General features: G+C 39.3%; 1 protein-coding gene across 2 annotated transcripts in view; it reads right to left on the bottom strand.

Moving 5' to 3' along the window:
* Positions 1 to 17,021, bottom strand: part of LOC124776895 (geranylgeranyl transferase type-2 subunit alpha) — an 86,331-nt gene extending 69,310 nt beyond the window's left edge. The window contains exons 1-3 of one of the 2 annotated variants that reach the window (XM_047252082.1): positions 16,845 to 17,021; positions 16,657 to 16,767; positions 2,225 to 2,349 (exon numbers count right to left, since the gene is read on the bottom strand). In XM_047252082.1, the coding sequence (XP_047108038.1) occupies positions 2,225 to 2,349; positions 16,657 to 16,767; positions 16,845 to 16,847 (239 nt within the window). In that variant the 5' untranslated portion in view covers positions 16,848 to 17,021. Of the gene's footprint in view, positions 1 to 2,217; positions 2,350 to 16,656; positions 16,768 to 16,844 lie in introns of those variants that run through there. The other variant, XM_047252083.1, reaches the window with a different exon arrangement.
* Between the last annotated feature and the right edge of the window lie 4,321 nt (positions 17,022 to 21,342).

Raw genomic sequence — 21,342 nt, 5'->3', positions numbered from 1 at the left:
ACAGGGGAAAAAGAATTACAGTATTTGCTGGACACCATTGAAACTAACGGAAAAGAATATGGAATGAAAATTAACACAAATAAAACAAAAGTAATGGCACTAGGAGGAAATAAGGAAATAAAAATTATGCTGAATGGAGAAATACTAGAACAGGTGCAAAATTTTAAGTATCTTGGAAGCAGGATAGACACCGACTGCAAGTGCACCACAGAAATTAAAACAAGGATATCAATGGCAAAAAGAGGCATTTTATAGGAAAAGGAGATGTTTCTGCAGCGGTCTGGGCAGAGAACTCAGGAAGAGACTCATAAAATGTCTTGTGTGGTGCTGAAACATGGACTATGAGGAAGAAAGACAGAGAAAGGCTGGAGGCTTTTGTGATCTGGACATGGCGGAGGATGGAAAGAATAAGTTGGATGGACAGAGTAAAAAGTGAAGAGGTATTGAGAAGAGTGGGAGAGAAAAGACAGTTACTAGATGTAATAAAGAGAAGAAAAAGAAATTGGATCGGGCATATATTAAAAAAGAATGACGGACTGATCAAAACAGTTTTAGAAGGTTATGTAGAAGGGAAAAGGAAGCGAGAAAGGAAGAGATTCCGGATACTGGATGACATGATGGACGGTACAACATACAGCAGCCTTAAGAAGGAAGCAATGGATCGCAGAAAATGGAGAGGCAAAGGACCTGCTAATATAGCAGATAACTGATGATGATGACTGACAAGTTAATTACAAATAACCTTCTATGCGAATATCTGACATGTAGCTGTAGGTATCATATTACTGTCACTGTTCTCATAAAAATGTCAGATAATCTGAAAGTATCATGTACAGACAAAAAGAGAAGAATTCATGCTTTTCAGATATTAGAACAGCTTTTACAGATTTTAATAATCTTCTTGGCAAACTCATAAATCTGTTTTTCTCTCTCTTGTGAGCTCTGTCAAGGTGATGTGCAACTGATCCTGTTGTATTAGACAAGATGCCAACTTCTTGTAAATTTCAGAACAACCACGGCACAATATGATAACATTATCAGTGTTAGGGCAATAATTCGTTTCTGTTGTATGCATTAATGCAACGTCTACCATTTTGTCTCACATTATCTGGATGAAATATTGAAAGACACAGAAACTGGTACCTCAAAATCACTAGCAAATCGCACATTATAAAGCAAAGGAGGTTATGAAATAAAAGTACCGGCTACAAAAAGTCTAATTTAAATACCTAGACACTGATAACACAAAACTGATCAAAAATAGGCTAATTATTTGTAAAATAATGATCATCAGACCCTTTGTCTGATGTCTCAGCAGTTGTAAGGATGTTACAAGTGGAAGCATTACTTCACTTTGGATAACCATGTGTGCAAAAAGCAACAGATGCTTGGAGTGATAAAAGAAAACACAAAATATATATTACATGGTTACACACAGTATCTGTCATATGTGACACCAGTATTTTAGTATTGTTCTACATCTTCAATGCATTCAGGAGAGTAATGAACATGAAATGATCACCTATATCAAACATCGGACTTAATTTGAGGAAGAAGTTTCTGAAACTGTACATCTGGAGCAGAGCACTGTGTGGTAGTGAAACATAGAGTGTGGGAAAACTGGAACAGAAGAGGATCGAAGCATTTGGGATGTGATGATACAGACAAATGTTGAAAATTAGGAGGACTGATAAGCTATGAAATGGGGAGGTTCTGCACGGAATTAGAGAGGAAAGAGATATGTGGAAAACACTGACAAGGAGAAGGGACAGGATGACAGGACACCTGTTAAGATATTAGGAATGACTTCCAGGGTACTGGATGGAGCTGTAGAGGGCAAATACTGTAGAGGAAGACAGAGACTGGAATACATTCAGCAAATAATTTAAGACATAGGTTGCATGTGCTATTCTGAGATGAAGAGGTTGGCACAGGAGAGGAATCTGTGGCAGACTGCATCAAACCAGTCAGAAGACTGATGACTCAAAAAAGAGGTGTCAAAAGACAGAATAATCTTAGAGAAATGTATACTTGAATGTGAGAAATCAAATTCCACTTGTCAAGATAGAAACCAGTATATGACCAACAGTAAACATCAGAATAGCATCAATTGTATGGTATTAACTGTAGACACCATGATGAAATGTGCTGAAGGCTGTAACAAAACAGATTCAGGTGGCAACATGTTAACATCTTAAGAAACTTAATGTTACTCACAATGTACCTGAATTCCTGGAAATGTAGTAGTGTCTCTCTCCTTATATTCCATAGTGTATATATATCTGGGTTAGCTGTTAGAAGCTGTCCGATTGCTTCAAGAAGCTCCTCATCCAATTCATCATTCTTACGCTAAAAAATAAATTAATCAGTTAAAAGTTCTTACTATATTCAAACTAATTATGTCAACAGAAGGTAATGTGATATTCTAACAAACTTTTTTTTTCCATTTCAGTAATACCAAAAACAACTTTTATAAGAATACAGGTATTTACTTTGTTAGTATAGGTATATACTAATGTCAACTTTACTTTTAATAACTTTAATACAGAGGTACACGCACCACCTCAGACAACATAACTTTCTATGCAATAAATAGAATTTTAAAATCATACACAAAACACTGAATCAATGTGACAAGGCTACCAGAAGCTATACAAAGAGACTGCTCTGTGCCTTTCATAGCAACTAAATTACATTACTTGCGTTAATGATGTTACCAGATTATAAGTTTTATGTGGTACCCAAGTCATACTATCTGAGGGATTACAATATTAAGTACCCTAAAAAGAAATTACTAATGTAGCAGATGCTCTTCAAATAGGTGCCTGTTGCATACTAATGTAAATACATTTCCTGTCTACAACTGTATAAGGAGTATTCTGCCATTTTTGAGTCGGGCACTCACTATCAATATTTCCTCTTCCAATATTTCAACTGAATAACTCCCAGTCATTGTCAAGAAAGTTAACAACTGTCACTGTTTGGACTTGTCAATGGATTGATGGTATTCAACCAAAATATCTGAAGAGAAAGTAATGCTGAAATTTCCTGGCAGATTAAACTTGTGTAGCAGACCAGGACTCAACCATGGAACTATTGCCTTTCATGCCCAAGTGCTCTACTGGTCAAGTTATTCAATCACGATCCACAGACTACCCCAGACTCATCTATTATCTTTCAAACTACACAGAAGTTCACCTGTACATCTTGCTGGACTAGCACTCCTTTCTTCCGTGAATTACACTACCAAATGAGGTTTTCAGGAATCTGTACTGAAAAAGGAAACTAGTGTTTTTAGAATTTTTGTGTGTCCATTGTTAAACCACTTATATTCCCATTGTCAGCTACTTGTAGCGTAAGGTAGGAAACGAAGTTCAAGATTAGGATACCACACAATGTGTTTGAATACATCTCTAATTTCTGCTTCAATTATTTTTTCGAAAAATAAGAAAAAATTTCATAAAGAAATGCTGCATGATAATTCGGTGATTCACAGTCACTTCCACTCATTTGTCTTAGAAAACTGCAAGCTACTCTCATTATGATTACTTCAAATTCACAGTCACTCAGTGCATTGCCATGAAACTATCTGTGTGTAGGACGACGACTGCTGATCACACAGATTCGTACTAGAGCTATTAAGCAGCCCTCACATGCTCAATATTATTGACAATAATATTGTGCCCATATACTGCACTGAACTGCAAGGCCAAGAACAGCACAACAATACTGCAAAATATATTGGCAATAACGTAATCTTGCAGAGTAACCATGTAGCCAATGTATTACCACATTACGGGTGCCCAAATCATTAATAAGTCCCCACCACATTTCACTTTTGGTACATAAACTTAGCTAGAAGTTGGGAACAAAACAAGATTCATCTGAACAAATTACATTTGTACATTGCTCCATAGTCCAAGTTTTATGACTTTGGTACTTCTTTTTTCCTCTTATGGAAAATTGCATCACTGATGAGTGGTTTTGGAAATCCTGTTTTCCCTGCAATTCCCTTCTTATAGAGCTCCCTTTGTGTGTGGTTTCTTGACAGAGCTCACAAGTGTGACATTCAGCTCTGTAATGACTTTTGCAGCTGTCATCCTCCATCCTCTTATTTTTCGTCACAATCCTCTTCAAGTACCCACGGCCATGATCACTCAGCACAAACTTTTGTCCACATTGTGACATAGCAGATGATGTTTTTCTGGTGTTCCTGTATGTGGTATATAAATCTTTGGTATGGAGCCTCTTGAAACACCGTGGTTCCGGAAGCATCCACCATAAGAGCACCAAAAATTTGCCCATCTTCAAATTCTCATGGGTCATTCCATGTCAGTTCAACCAGGGGCTCCAGCTCATAGTCTCAGATTTGACTGAAATTCAGTACACTAATTCTACCATGTGTGGAACACTCGTGTACAAAGTATTAGTTTCCCCTGTCAATTAGTTCCAGAATTATGACTTGTGAAAGAAGGTGGCATGGCCCGGAGATTGCAACCCGCATCTGGCAATCTATTTTCAGACCCAACTTCAGGTCTTAATAACTTTGGAACTATTCCACACAGTCGAGTGAAATTTTTACAACCTAGTAACATCCATTTAGAGAACACACTCCATGAATCAAAACACCAACAACATATTTCTGAGGGAAAATAAAAAATTCCAAAATATAATTTAAAAAAATGTAATACGTTAAAAGGTACATATTGTAGGTGCCCTCTATGCCAAATATAATTCACTCAAAAAGGATATAATTTTTTTTGTGGTAAGCTTAATGTGGCCTAAGCTCACACACAACTCATCATGCCCATATCAGTCACAAAAACTAAGTTACATGCACATGAAAATACAAAAATTTGAAAAATTACCTGAAAAACATGGATTTTAGAAGTGTAGTAGCACAAAAGGGACAAGTGGTATCCAAGCCAAATTTCACACACTGCATAAGTAGACCATAATATAATATGTGGCAAAATTTCAACTTGCTGTTGCAAGGCATTTGTGTACAATAAAAGTTGACAGAGATGTATTTGGTTATGTTTCTTTTAACACAATTTAGCAAGTAATAGTGATGATGCAGACAGCTTGTTTCAGATAAAGCTGCAGCAATTGTTGGGAACCATCAGGCAACAGAAAGTTAAAGAATGGTAGTTTTCAGGGACAGAATGAGTCATTGTTAGGCAGGAACAACAAAGGAAACAAGAAACAATTACAGGTTACTCATGTTTTTAAGATTCTAGTTCAGACTGGTCAGTACTGTTGTGGAAAGTCAGTATGGAGGCAGAAGAGTGTACTAGTGGTGCTTTTGTTCAAACAAGTTGCAGTATTGGTAGAGCACAAGCATCTGACTGTCATAAAACAACATATGGAACAAAATGTGGCATTCGCTTTGTACTGTATGATCTGGATGAATCGGACCAAGATTTGTTGCTATGGAGATCTGGGATACACCCTGTGGGCACAAGAAGTACAGTTCCAGGAAACTTTAGTGTTTGTTATCATCATATTAAAGTGTTTCTGGATAAATATTCTTTCCTACAAAGAAGTTGTTTTGATCCATTTCGGATCCATAAGAAGACGGTGAAGTGTAGCCTCAGAGAAATTGATATACTGTTCCAGAGCTCCCCACTCCCAAATTCACTCTCTCTTACCCATAGGTGATCTCTACAAGGTTATTATTACTAATTTAAAACTGTCAGTGACTATACCAGCAGCCTCAAAGTTATGTTCTTCATACAAAAAATCCGTATCCAGTTTAATAACAGAGCAACTGAGTGACTGGTTAACATACAAGGGGCATTCAGTAAGTAACGCAACTCATTCAGGATTCCAATACACCGTATTATACCCCCCTCTTCTGGCTACAAAGCTCTATTTTTCAATATAATCTCTATCTATTCAATGCAATGGCCTTAATGGGAAGGCCTGCATGCCCGCATGGTACAACTCTATTGGGCAACATTGGAGCCAACATCTTGCTGCCCATGTACTGTTTCCCATGGAGTGCATCTTTCATTGGGCCAAACAGATGAAAGTCAGAAGTGAGAGTTACAGGCTATAGGGTGGATGAGGAAGAGCATTCCAATGAAGTTCTGTGAGCTCCTCTTGGGTGTGTGGACTTGGGTGAGGCCTTGCATTGTCATTGAGAAGGAGAAGTTCATTAGCATTTTTGTGGTGACGAACACACTGAAGCCGCTTCTTCAATTTCCTGGTGGTCAAACAAGACACCTTTGAGTACCTCAACCTGTGGAATGAGTGTGTCTTCAGCATCGAGGTGTTTGTTTGTGATCCATCAATCACCTCGAATTAGAGAGTCTGTACAGTCCAACATTGTAGGAGTCACAGCTGTATGCAGCTGGCTGTCATACAGGAGATCGAACAGGTTTATGTGATCTTATTGCGATGATGACAGATGTTTCGCTCAATGATTTATTATGAATTTGTTCCCTGTCCAGTCTCTTAGTCATTCAGCAAGCACCTATGAATATCTAGGGTGCTCTGGTTTTCCCCCAAAAGAAATTCAGTGACAGGTTTTGGCTTGAAACGCAGCTCCATTACAGATGCCATTTTGAAGGTTATGTATAGTGCCACCAGCTGTCCAAACTTCATGAAACTACCGGGGCTGAAGTGGGAATATTCCACAATGTGCCACAACAAACTCAGAATTTTTTCAATTGAAACTGGCCAAGAAAAAAAAGGTGTATCATTACTGATTGAATGCCCCTCATAGATTACCACAACCCCTCTTATGTGCAAATTTTCCGTAGTAACTATTTGCTGTATTGCATTTAAATAATTTAACAACTGCAAATTCACTCTCAGTAGCTCAATGTCCACACAAACAAGAAATATCAAACTTATTCTTTAGTCCAAAATAATTTACCATATATTATTAATCATTTACTCATTGAATGTTCAGACAGCAGACTTTTAGATTGTAGTGTCACCGCCAGACACCACACTTGCTAGGTGATAGCCTTTAAATCGGTCGCGGTCCATTAGTATGCGTAGGACCCGCGTGTCGCCACTATCAGTGATTGCAGACTGAGCGCCGCCACACGGCAGGTCTAGAGAGACTTCCTAGCACTCGCCCAGTTGGACAGCCAACTTTGCTAGCGATGGTTCACTGTCTACATACGCTCTCATTTGCCGAGACGACAGTTTAGCATAGCCTTCAGCTACATCATTTGCTACGACCTAGCAAGGCATCATATTCAGTTACTATTCTGAACAGATAATATCGTGAATCATGTACCGTCAAGAGCGACATTCATCATTAATGGATTAAAGTTATGTATCAAACTAATTATGTCCGCTTTCTGAATTCTAATTCCTTGTCATGTTCCAGACTTCACATCAGTATAGTCCTTCCCTCCTCACGCCAGCCTGCGTGAGCTAAAACGCGTGCATTTCGGCCTCCACTAGTAACACGGTGTTGGCTCTTCTGCCAACACAACATAGATTGCAACTGTTATTCCCTTAAGACTGTACATTGTGATGAGGTGCTAAACAATCCTTTACACTGTCATTACTTATCTCACAGGCTTCTTCCTCCCACTGACTTCAATTAAAAACTCATTTAGATGTAGAGGAGGCACTGTTTTTAACTCACACATGACATTTGACACTGTTTCTTCTACCTTCTACCTCCTGCCATGCAATGCCAAAACATACCGAAACACTGGTTATTGGCTCATTTCCTTGGTTGTAGTTGCAAAACTGCTGTCATGGTGTAAATGCTGAGCCAGTGGGTGTCTGAGTGTTGGCAAGCACCTGGTTTTCCACATCAGGTCTTGCATCACCACAGTTTGTCAATGAGGTTTGTTTGCTGTGATGCACGCCTTCAGAACAGAAACTTGAACCTCCTCTATGTCTACTGAATTCCCACTTTTTAATTTTAGTATTGTCTTCCTCAGTTCATGCTATGTTATGGGAAACAGTGTCCGCCCCCGGTAGCTGAGTGGTCAGCGCGACAGACTGTTAATCCAAAGGGCCCGGGTTCGATTTCCGGCTGGGTCGGAGATTTTCTCCGCTCAGGGACTGGGTGTTGTGTTGTCATCATCATCATTTCATCCCCATTGACGCGCAAGTCGCCGAAGTGGCATCAAATCGAAAGACTTGCACCAGGCGAGTGGTCTACCCGACGGGAGGCCCTCGTCACACGACATTTCATTTCATGGGAAACAGTGTCACTGTGCTTGCTGTTTAAGCCAGTGTGGGTGTTACATGTGTTTTGGAAGATTTTGTTGCAACACATGATCCTCCTCCTTTAAGGTAATTCTACAGTAGCATCTTGCACATTCATATGATGATAGCTCTATGCAGTGTATTTCAATGTTTTCACACCATTGATCTGTATTAAATACCACCGAGTTGTTCAGTGGCTATAATTCAACTTCAAGCTGATGTACTTTGTTTTTAACATACTGCAGTTTTTTTCTACCTTTCAGGTACACAATGAAGAAAACTCTGAACCAGTTGAGATACTTTTGAGGTACAGGAGCCTGTTGCTACAATTTATCCTAAAAGAGGCCTGGTGCTCATACACATGACAATAGGTATTTGACCTTGTGTGGCCCTACACTCACATGCTGTACTCTCACTAATCAACTCCGCTAACCTCCCTTTCCCAGTCCGGTTGAGGTACAGACCTCGCTTCGTGTAGTCCCATCCCCTGATAATCAAACAATGGAAAATCCAGGATGGAATGTAACAATATTATGAAAAGGAAAGTTGCCACTCACCATATAGCAGAGATGCTGAGTCGCAGATAGGCACAACAAAAAGACTGTCATAAATAAAGCTTTCGGCCAGTAAGGCCCTCATCAAAAATAGATGATAGACACACACACACACACACACACACACACACACATACACAAATGCAACTCACACATGACTGCAGTCTCAGGCAACTGAAACCACACACACACACACACACACACACACACACACACAGGCCGAAAGCTTTATTTGTGACAGTCTTTTTGTTGTGCCTATCTGTGACTCAGTATCCCATCTCACGATAGTCATTCAAGAACTTCATATAGGCAACACGATGCCATGAATAAAAGCGTTTTAACTGACCTCTAAAATACATTTCCTCCTCCAACTCCATGTTATATGCTGGCGGTATACCTCTTGTTGTTGCTACAGTCTTCTATACTGCTAAATAAAAGTTACATCCTGTGATCTTCTCTGTTTTATCACATCAAAATAAAATGAATCTTAAGGGAACAAGAGAAAGAAACCAACTCTAAATTCTATTAATTGCTAAAAACTTTTATTTCTCATGTATTACTTCCATTTCTACTTTTGCTGTAGTGTCTACTTTGAGGTAGAAATCTTCATGGTGTGCACATCTTAATCACATTTTATAGCCTGCTTGGATGAATCATTTAGGATGGGGTGAAATTTTGTCTTTACTATGAACATAGACATCTGTTGCCATTTCCAGTTCCAATTAAAGGCTTCTGAATGTGTGACTGTGTTATGCTTCAAAGTACATCACTGTAAATACAAGAGGAAATTATCAGGGGTTATAACAGACACTACACTCACATTTTTGTAAGTTCAACACATACGCAAAGAGAGAGGGAAAAATAAGGTTTTTTAGTCAAAAGTGTGAGGAATGATATGGTGTATTGGAATCCTGAATAAAACCAACCTCTTTTGAGGGGGAAAAAATGTGCTGCATTACTTATTGAATGCCCCTTGTATGTTAACGAGTCACACAGTTGCTCTGTTATTAAACTAGACATAGATCTTTTGTGTGAAGAACAGAACTTTGAACCTGCTGGTATAGTTATTGACAGTTTTAAATTAGTAATAACATCCTTGTAGAGGTTACCAAAGGATATTATCAGTGTGTATCATTAATATCTTCATAGAAAAATTGGACATGCTGTTAGACGAATTTAGAGAGGCTAAATGACACTGTAACAGGTGGAGATCTGAATATATAACAACTCCCCGACCCAGCCTCCTCCTTACCCCCACCCAGTCACCATTCCCATCACGCACCGGTGCTGCTGTCTGAGACTGCAGTCATGTGTGTGAGTTGCGTCTGTGTGAGTGTGCGTATGTGTGTCTATTGTTGACGAAGGCTCAAGGCCGAAAGCTTTAATTGTGAGAGTCTTTTTACTTTGCCATCTGCGACTCATCACCGCTATATGGTAAGTAGCAACTTTCCTCCTCATAATATTGTTACATTCCATCTTGCATTTTCCACTGTTTGATTTGAACACATAAACATAGTGTCACAGAAATGAAAAATCTACTAAGACAGAGATCATGCCTTCCTTGACAATATTTTCTTCAACTTCGTCAATTATCAAGGTACAGAAGCACGAAGTGACGAGACAGTACTTCCATTTTCAGATCCTAATTCTGTATCTTTAAAATGTAGAAGTAGGTTCCCTGTTGATAAAAGCAACATAAATAGCCCTGACCTGAAAGTTATCATCAGACCTTTCATTGATGATAAAATTATCAGTCTTTGTAAGTCTCTTGCTGACAAAAACTGGTTTGGCCAGTGTTATGGTGACGTACGGTTTGTTAGCCAAGATAACATTTGACAAGTTTTGAAGCATTTTTATATAATTTAATGACAACATTCCCGTAAAGAAATGCAAAGTACCTGGCAAAGGCTTCAAAACCAAAGTTCCAAACAGACAAAATACATGGTATACTAAACAACAGCTGACAAATCTGAAAAACCAAACGGTGTTGTACAACATATTTAATATTCTGAAGATTGACCATGGCAGATTAACCTATGTTATACTTAGGAATGAGTATAAGGAAGCCATCATGTAAGATAAAAAAGTACACAATTGCAGCAGTATTGGTAATTCCACCAGCAAGTGGAAAGCTGAATGGAAACTAATAAATAGTGTTGTGAAAAACACAAGAAACAATTAATTAATATTAATTAAAATTAATATTTTATTAAATCAGTTGAAAAAGTAGGAAAGTCTGTTATCAAACCTAATATCAGTTTATAAGAGTTACTTTTTAAAAATGTTTGTAGTTCATCACCAAAAAAAAGTATGTTTACCTTCTCTGATGTCTTGCCTAGTTTCGTTCTAAGAATAGTAAAACAGATGAAATCGTAAAACAGCGAAGATGCACAAGACATATCTTGCGACCAGCTAAAGAAATTAATTGATTTTATTGTGCAGCCCTCAACATATTGTGTAAAAAAAGTATAATCCAAGGGTATTTTCCTTATGAATCTGAAATGTCTAGTATAGTTCCAGTATATTAACAGGAATATATGGACTCACCTTCGAGTTACAGGCCAATTTCCATAGTCCCCACATTTTCTAGATTATTTGAATTTATTATTTATCAACAGTTATATGTTTATTTTGAAAATTTAGGTGTACTATGTAGTCAAATACCTATTTTGAGTTTCTGAGGACAAAGGGCTTCCCTCAAGTCACTTTTTGTGACCTAAGCAAAGCCTTTCACTGTGTAGGGCACACACAACTTCTAGGCAAAAACTATTAAAATCTTATCTACAGAACTACAGGCAAGTTGTTTGTGTTGGCAAAGAAATGTCCAGTATAGAACAAGTGAAGGTAGATGTTCCACAGGAACTTGTACTGGGCCCTTTCCTGCTCCTAATAATGATTAATGACCTGCCGTTATTTATTAAATCCAGTACAGCGCTATACACAGACAATACCACTTTTCTTCACAGTAGAATTGATTTTAGTAATCTTAAAACTTGTGTTGCAAAGTCAATTGCTCAAGCATCCTACTCGTTTAAAGCAAATGGACTCTTGCTAAATGAAAACAAAACACAGCAGATAGTTTTTAGTCTAAAAGACAAGCTTCCATCAGACAATTCCCTTTATGTACAATACGTACAATATATTAGTGGTAAGACTCTCTCTCTCATACACACACAAACACACACACACACACACACACACACACACACACACACACACTGGTTAGACACCCATGAAGGAATTTGCCAAATGTAACACAAAACTGTAGTGCTGGTAACTAGTCTGTTGTTCCTTTTAAATTATCAACTGCATTATATCATGCGAGCGAGATTGTCGGCCTAATGACAATTCCATTATCACTATTATTATTAATCAGCTGCAACTAGACTTGTTGTGTATTCAAGTTGACTGTCCAGTCATGCTGCGCATGTTGTGTTGGCCCTGTGCAACAACCGACTACCACCAGGGCCCCACACTGCCTCATTCTGACTTCAGCTACAAGAGCAGGTGCACCTCTGCTTGACACAACACCAAGGCAGTACAATGCACTGCTGAGCAAGGTTGCTGCCACACCTTATTGATGAAAAGCATTGGCTTCGGCACACCATTGCCAGCCCATCCTAGCCAGATGCTACTGTCCCCCCCCCCCCCCACCTACTGTAGACACAATAAATATTTGTCATCACTGGTTGCCTTCATCTTCTGCACCTACTCCCCCATCCATCAGAGAACCACTTGCCTCCTGCACTCAGTCCACACCTTTAGACAAGATAATAAATGAGTCCTTTAGTTCATGTATTTTCCCAAAGTATTTAAAGCACAGAAGTTGTGCCCTTACTACAGAAATGTAATGTGGACAGCAATGAAAGCCACAGGCCAGTTTCATTACTGTCTGATTTTCTCAAAAATATCTGAATCAATCACGAAAGACAGTTACACTAGTAAATACATCCTGTTTAGCGAAGCACGCTCTGGTTTCCGAGGTGGGAGAGGTACGATATCAGCCGTAACTGAGTTCACAAATGTGCCACTTGAAGGTCTTGACAAGGATGACTGTGTTACGAGCACGTTCTTAAACTTGTGAATGGATCTGACACTGCTGACCACCAAATACTAAACAAGCTACAAGCACTAGGTGTAAGAGCAACAGCAAATGAGTAGTTCCAGTAAAACAGAGTGAAAAACGTATAGATAGTTCACGTGTCTGCTTACGACAATTGTGCAGTAAAATAACTATCAGACAAGAAACACATGAACATAGGCCATCCTCAGGGTAGTGCATTGGGTCCAATTAAGTTTTCAATATTTATGAAAGACATGTCGCACAGTATAACAGATGAAAAAAAAAATTCTCTTTGCTGATGACAGCAACATAATTACTGATAAAAATACCAGAACTCTTATTAAAGAAAGCAACTGAAACCCTCAAGAATGTTTGTAATATGGCAGCATGTAATAGGTTAATAATGAATATTAAGAAAACTAAGGGTGAGCACTTCAGCAAAAAGAGGGAAAATAATTCGGTCATATTAACCCTTTGCACTCTGTTATTCAGACACGTGGCACCTTTGTGCACTCTTACTTAAATTGCAGCCACCTAGATGGCAAGCATACCACAGAGAACAACAGAGTGAGTCTCTTTGAATACAATTAAGCTACTGGCGAATTATTTGGGTATAGGCTACATTAAATCAAACAGTGCTCTTTCATTTAAACATAATTACATAAGCACTACAAGGCTGATATTTTTTGAAACTCTCCAGGGTGGTCTGTTTCCATCGTCATCTCACTCAAATGAATCACTGTCATCATCAAAATCACTGTCACTCTCTTTTTCACTTGGATATTCCTCTAAAAGATCTACACCCAACTAGTCATTTTGCACCTATTAATTTGAACATAACAATTACAGCTTTTCGCTAAACACAAATGCTACAGTTTGATGCCAAGTTAACGCAAGTTTCCCTAGACGGCAGTACTATGCAGTATGGATGCTTAGTGTCATATGAAGCTTGACACCAGAGTGGAAACCAAATTTGCAATGATGAGCGCCACTCACTGTTGGGCTGGAATAGATCAAGCAGTTAAAAAAAAGCGTGGAGGGAGGAAAGGGGAGGGAAGGAGTGTGTGTGTGTGTGTGTGTGTGTGTGTGTGTGTGTGTGTGTGTGTGTGTGTGTGTGAGAGAGAGAGAGAGAGAGAGAGAGAGAGAGAAGATTGTATGGTATTATTGTTTGGAAGATCCTGGTTGGGGTTGTTCAGCTTCCTGGTGCAAGTCTCTCCATCTGACATCACATTAGCGACTTTCATAAATTTTTGATGAAGGTGAAATGAAGTTATTAGGACAACACAGACACCCCATACCTGTGCAAAGACAATCTCCATACTGGCTGGGAATTGATACCAGGACTCCGTGACCCAAGTGGCAGCGACACCATTAGACCATGCGCCGTATGATGTGAACACATTAAGCATCAAATGTTGTTGTTGTTTTAATACCAATCTTTGATCACAATATAAAATCCTACAACAATGACTGGGATGAGGATAAGATTAGAATAATTACTGTACGCACAGAGGCATTCATATAACAATCACTCTTCCCACGCTCCGTACATGAACAGAACAGGAAGAAACCTTAATAACTGGTAAAATGGGACATACCCTCTGTCATGCACCTCATGGTGATTTGCTAAAAAATGGTTCTGAGCACTATGGGACTTAACATCTGTGGTCATCAGTGCCCTAGAACTTAGAACTACTTAAACCTAACTAACCTAAGGACATCACACACATCCATGCCCGAGGCAGGATTCGAACCTGCGACCGTAGCAGTCGCGCTGTTCCGGACTGAGCGCCTAGAACCGCTAGACCACCGCAGCCGGCTGGTGATTTGCAGAGTATAGATATAGATGCAAATATATTGACATCATCTGTATGTTATGGAAAGGCAGATAATTAACTCGAGGTAGGTGTTAAGAGTTATCATAATTTTAAACTTGATGTGGGTTCAGAATAATTCATCTCATATGTAAAGAAAGTTGCTGTTACCAGCTGAACATAAGGTTTGCAGAAGCCATGGTTGATACGAGACTGACAAAATCAAAATTTACTTCAAATGATAAAAAGAAAAATGTACAATACATTGGGTAAAATTGCTTAAGAACCTGCACGGAGTATTTCACAAAGACTAAAAGGTGTTGGACTGTTTTTATATGCTGTTAATTCAATTGACTTTCACCCATAATGTTCAACTTCCCAGGAGTGCAGTGATGCATTAAACATGAAAACGGCATCCGGCCAATATTCACAGGTGCATGTCATTCAGTTTAACATGTCAAACAATGGAAAATCCACGATGGAATTTAACAATATCATGAAAAGGATGGTTGCAACTCACCATACAATGGATATGCTGAGTCACAGACAGGCACAACAAAAACACTGTCAGAAGATGAGCTTTTGGCCGAAAACTCACTTTCTGAAAGTGTCTTCATTATACCTATCTGCGACTCAGCATCACCACTATATCGTAACAACTGTCCTTTTCAGTCCAACATGAGATAGGTACATGAACTGGTCTAGTGTCTAGTGTCAATATGTGACAGTGCTGTGGATAAAACATACAAATATGTTAGAAGCAATAGTAGGCATGGAATTATGGATGGGCAATTGTCATAATCAATACAACATTGCATATCTTCAAATCAGCACCAGTAGTGTGTCATGATGGCGAAGAGAGATTTTCAAATTCTTTGTGGAGTTGTGGTTCATGCCGAATGAAAGTTATTTCCAAAACCACCAGCATGACCATCAAAGTAAAGACTGAACAAACTGTACAAACGGGATCACCTGGCCTAGAACAGATTTCTCTAAGATGGGTTGTACTCATAATGGTCAACACTTTAATCCCTTCCAGTCTTGCAAACATATTCAGAAGATCTGCATACCTCTTCGAGGTAGGAAAGTCCGGTTAGTATTTAATGTCATATAAACACAGAATATATGCCAGAAATAATGGCAAAGTAAATAACATACTATGAAACTATGCAAAGAATACAATATTAGGAACCAAAAAGTACATATGTAATAATGTTTTATAATGTTTACAACAGTGCTATTTTTGGGGAGTTTTAGAATGAAGAAGGAGAAGAAGAAGAAGAAGATGATGATGATGATGATGAAGAGAAGAAACACTGATGATGGCATTACAGTCAGTGAAACAAGTTTGGGAAAAATAAAATAAACAAAAACACAAGTATTTTGCATCAAGGTGGACCCACAATATCAAGTTGTTAAGTAATGAGCTATTGGAGAAACACAAAGTTGCACTGGGAATGACGAGGGAAGGAAACTGGCCATTTCATTTTCAAACAAACCACCCCATAATATGCCTTAATCAGAATTAGAAAAACCACAGTAAACCTAAATCTGGATAGAAGAATGGGCACTAGAAACCCATTCGTCCCGAGTGAGAGTGCAGTGTCTTAAACATTGCATCCCCTCTCTCAGTTCCCCTTACTGATATGCAGTCACAGATAATACAGTAACATTTCTTGTCATTATGTCGTTCACAATGTTGCTCTGTATTCAGTTCAGTTTTTTACTACATCATGAAAACGAAAATTTACGCATATATTCTATATTTTCTACACAGATGAACGTGGATGTGGAGCGCATGACTTGGATCACACCTTTACTATCAGTTGGTTTCTGTCTTATATACTGCAGTAATTGCACGCAGGTGAATCTGATACAAATGATTAGTGCTAACAGATGGCGGTATTTCTTGCTCAAATATTTATGTAACAGCTTAAGTGGCAGATTGCTTACCTTCCCCAATATGAATATCAACGCGGCAAATACATATTTAATTGCTACAGAAACTACATGAAAATGGAAAATTCAGTAACGTTACCTTCCTGAAAACTTTCTCCATTCCAGCACGGTACAGTTTAACTTTTTTTTCTCGTTCCTTCCGCTTTATTTCTTGCTGTTCTGCAGTTGTTCGCGTCTTGACACGGCCGTGCTACAATTAAATTTAGAAGTCAAAATCCCTTATTTCTATCACAAATAGGGTGAAAAAAAACAGCAAAATCTGTTTACCATTCTGTATGATGATTATTCTATGGCTTTAGTTAAATTCAGACCTCTGCTGCTAAACCATATACGAGTTTTCCGTTTACGGCTTCAAACACCACACCCCCTTAACTTTGTTGCTATATTGTTGTTTTGCCCCGCATCCCTAATTCCCTATCAAGCACCTAACACTGAACGCGCAAAAGTCGAATATTACACGATTCACATCGAAGTGGAGTATCGATTCGCAGACATATCAAATAAAAGACGATCGAGATTGTACTCCGGAAACACATTCGACAGTATCGGGCCTGTCGGCTATATAATGACAACCCCCCCCCCCCCACACACACAGACACACAAAAATCCCGCCCTCCCACCCACTTCGTAACGTGTTTTTTTAATTGTCTGGCTTACTATTCTACCTGTCTGCTTCCTGTGTATTTTATTAGCATCGCCCCTTTATTTTATGTTTTACCTTCCACAATTTCCGCCATTTTATACTTGAAGTCGCCGTTTTTATCGCCTGCTTTTACTGTTATTGTCTTCTTCCTCTGGTTTAAAAATGCTGTAGGCTGAAGAGCGGCGTACCAAGCTGCTGGCAGGCCGCCCCCTTTGGGGGGAATCGAAATTCAATAAAGGAAAAAAAACACAAGCGACGAGTCGCAGCGATCCACTGCACGCCACATCACCTGCAATGTGTTACTCGCCACAAAACTCAAATACGAGCAATTTATCAAGTAATTTCAATCAGTATGACGAACGCTACTGTGTCGAGAAGTCCCACTGTGGAAAATTAACTGCTGTATTTAGCAGCAGTTGCAACTGATTTCCGTTTCCCCAGGAACACGCGCAAAAAATAAATTTAAAATAAAAGAGAAATATAATTCATTGAATCTTTTTTTGAACGCTTTTCTTGAATTCTTTTAGGTTACTATACATATTGTATTAAATTTTTCACTGTCAACAAGTGGATTGTGTACATCTTTCCAGTGAGGTAATACAACACGTATTACGTTTATTAGTCCTCAATTCCTTTTTTAATCATTACTTTATGGTTAAATTACAAGTATTTACACATTTGTTTGTAATCTTGATGTGCCTAGAGAGATGATGTCGATAACAGCATTACTGATAACAGTAACTTTTGTTATATTCGCTCGAGGTGACGCAGTGAGTAGCACACTGGACTCGCATTCGGGAGGACCATGGTTCAAACCCGCCTCCGCCCATCCCGAATTAGGTTTTACATGATTTCCCTGAATCGCTCCAGGCAAATGCCGGGATGGTTCCTTTGAAAGGAAGCGGTCGATTTCCTTCCCCATTCCTTACACAAACCGAGCTTGTGCTCCGTCTCTAAAAATCCCGACGTCGGCGGGACGTTAAACAACATCTTCCTTCATTCCCTTCCTGTTATAAATTGTATAAGAGAGAGTGTTAACCCACAGTTTGTGGCTTTCTGTTGTGGCACTATGAGTTACCATTCACAAAGGAACCCACAAGTTCTGCATAGTTGCACAGCTTTTACATGGCATCAACTGAAATCATAAGCGGGTATTAATGTTAGAATGTAGCATTAGAGCTGTGACAAGAGTTAAATAAAATGAAGGCGATACCTAAATGTTAGATGCGAAAATAGATTTCGCTCAGGGATAAATCAGGGACCACAAACAGATTTACGAAATAAATAACGCCCGAAGACGAAAATGCGGTTGCTACGGCAAACTAAAACGATTGGAATGTAAATATCATCTGCAGACAAGCCACTCCTCCCAGATTTTAGATTCTTGCCACCACAATACACTTGGGGACCATTTACTGCATATAATCCATGATTTCTATACTGCTTGGTTTCAGAAAACACGACGTTTTATTTACCAAGAAAAATCGCTTAACATCTGTATGGTTTGAGAAGTTATTTTATTTAGACAACCAGTTGCGGCGTCTTAATAATGCCATCTTTAGGACCCTTCATGTAAAGACAATCAGATATATCAGTACTTGCATACTGCAGACATCAACATCTTGAGCCTGTGAATGCGTTTTTGCAATGTGTCCTTCAAACAGTTGGCAGTCAAAATTCCTCAAATAAAGCCTCTCATATGATTCTTCCCACTCATTATATTCTAGTCTACTTTAATTTTATTTAGAAAAAAAATTCCTTTTTTAAACCTAACGTTTCTAAAAGATCAAAAACGGGGCAATTGAAATAAAAAAAACCTAGTCTGAAAGTGATGACAATTTTATTCTTAGAATTTGACCCATATGTTATCTTCTTTCGTTTAAAATTAATTTGTACTAGAAAATTTCTAGGACTACTGTTAATCTCTTCATTAGTTTGACCTGCACCACGACAGATAAATATTATCCAAAATAAATTACATTTAACATTATGCAATGAATGTAAAAGATCTATCAGGATCAAAATCACTTAAGGGGAGCTAGAACACTCCATCTCCTCCATGTTAATTTTAGCAAATAGAAGGAACATTTTTTCTAAAACCATTAAACATATTGCTCTGAAATTTGGACTACATGTTCAGTGAATATTTCTCTACAAAGTTATAACGCCTTGTTAAGAAATATATATTTTGGTTTTTGTTTTACAATTTTTTTAAACAGATGCTTATTTTTTTCTCTAAAATTTTGCACTTTTTCTTCTATAACTTTCGAATTATAGAATATTTTTTTACAATTTGTTGTAAAAATGAAGGGAAAGAAGTAAGCAATATTGTGGATAAACTTCATTGACATACTGTTAGCAGTTTCTGAGAAAATGTTCTTCAAAGATGAAAATTTTAAAGTTATGGGAAATGGCTTCCAAAGTTTTTTAATACATTCCTGCCCCATATGACGGATTAACAGCATCCTTTTCTTTTTACACTGTTAGTTTCCTTTTCACTGGTGTTTGTTTCCCTTTTGCTGCATCTTGTAGGCTTTTGTCTCTTCTTCCTGCACCTCATAGTCTTTCTTCATCAACTAGTTGATAGGGAAAGACGAAAGGATGTGGGCTTCAAGGGAGAGGGCAAGGAGCCACCCCAATCCCAGGAGCGGAATGACACCCTAGGGGGAAAAAAGGACAGGCACACACACACACACACACACACACACACACACACACACACACACACACACATCCATCTGCAAACACACAGACACAAGCAGACATTTGTAAAGGCAAAGAGTTTGGGCAGAGATGTCAGTCGAGGTGGAAGTACAGAGGCAAAGATGTTGTTGAATGACAGGTGAGGTATGAGCGGCGGCAAATTGATATTAGCGGAGATTGAGGCCTGGCGGATAACGAGAAGAGAGGATATACTGAAGGGCAAGTTCCCATCTCCGGAGTTCTGACAGGTTGGTGTTAGTGGGAAGTATCCAGATAACCCGGACGGTGTAACACTGTGCCAAGATGTGCTGGCCATGCACCAAGGCATGTTTAGCCACAGGGTGATCCTCATTACCAACAAACACTGTCTGCCTGTGTCCATTCATGCGAATGGACAGTTTGTTGCTAGTCATTCCCACATAGAAGGCTTCACAGTGTAGGCAGGTCAGTTGGTAAATCACGTGGGTGCTTTCACACATGGCTCTGCCTTTGATCGTGTACACCTTCCAGGTTACAGGACTGGAGTAGGTGGTGGTGGGAGGGTGCATGGGACAGGTTTTACACCGGGGGTGGTTACAAGGGTAGGAGCCAGAGGATAGGGAAGGTGGTTTGGGGATTTCATAGGGATGAACTAACAGGTTACGAAGGTTACGTGGATGGCGGAAAGACTCTCTTGGTGGAGTGGGGAGGATTTCATGAAGGATGGATCTCATTTCAGGGCAGTATTTGAGGAAGTCGTATCCCTGCTGGAGAGCCACATTCAGAGTCTGATCCAGTCCCGGAAAGTATCCTGTCACAAGTGGGGCACTTTTGGGGTTCTTCTGTGGGAGGTTCTCGGTTTGAGGAGATGAGGAAGTGGCTCTGGTTATTTGCTTTTGTACCAGGTCGGGAGGGTAGTTGCGGGATGCAAAAGCTGTTTTCAGGTTGTTGGTGTAATAGTTCAGGGATTCCGGACTGGAGCAGATTCGTTTGCCATGAAGACCTAGGCTGTAGGGAATGGACCGTTTGATGTGGAATGGGTGGCAGCTGTCATAATGGAGGTACTGTTGCTTCTTGGTGGGTTTGATGTGGACGGACGTGTGAAGCTGGCCATTGGACAGGTGAAGGTCAACGTCAAGGAAAGTGGCATGGGATTTGGAGTAGGACCAAGTGAATCTGATGGAACCAAAGGAGTTGAGGTTGGAGAGGAAATTCTGGAGAGTTCTTCTTCACTGTGAGTCCAGATCATGAAGATGTCATCAATAAATCTGTACCAAACTTTGGGTTGGCAGGCCTGGGTAACCAAGAAGGCTTCCTCTAAGCGACCCATGAATAGGTTGGCGTACGAGGGGGCCATCCTGGTGCCCATGGCTGTTCCCTTTAATTGTTGGTATGTCTGGCCTTCGAAAGTGAAGAAGTTGTGGGTCAGGATGAAGCTGG

Source organism: Schistocerca piceifrons, chromosome 2 (assembly GCF_021461385.2).
Source record: "Schistocerca piceifrons isolate TAMUIC-IGC-003096 chromosome 2, iqSchPice1.1, whole genome shotgun sequence".
Classification (NCBI taxonomy): Eukaryota; Metazoa; Arthropoda; class Insecta; order Orthoptera; family Acrididae; genus Schistocerca; species Schistocerca piceifrons.
This window is presented reverse-complemented; position numbering and strand designations above follow the sequence as displayed.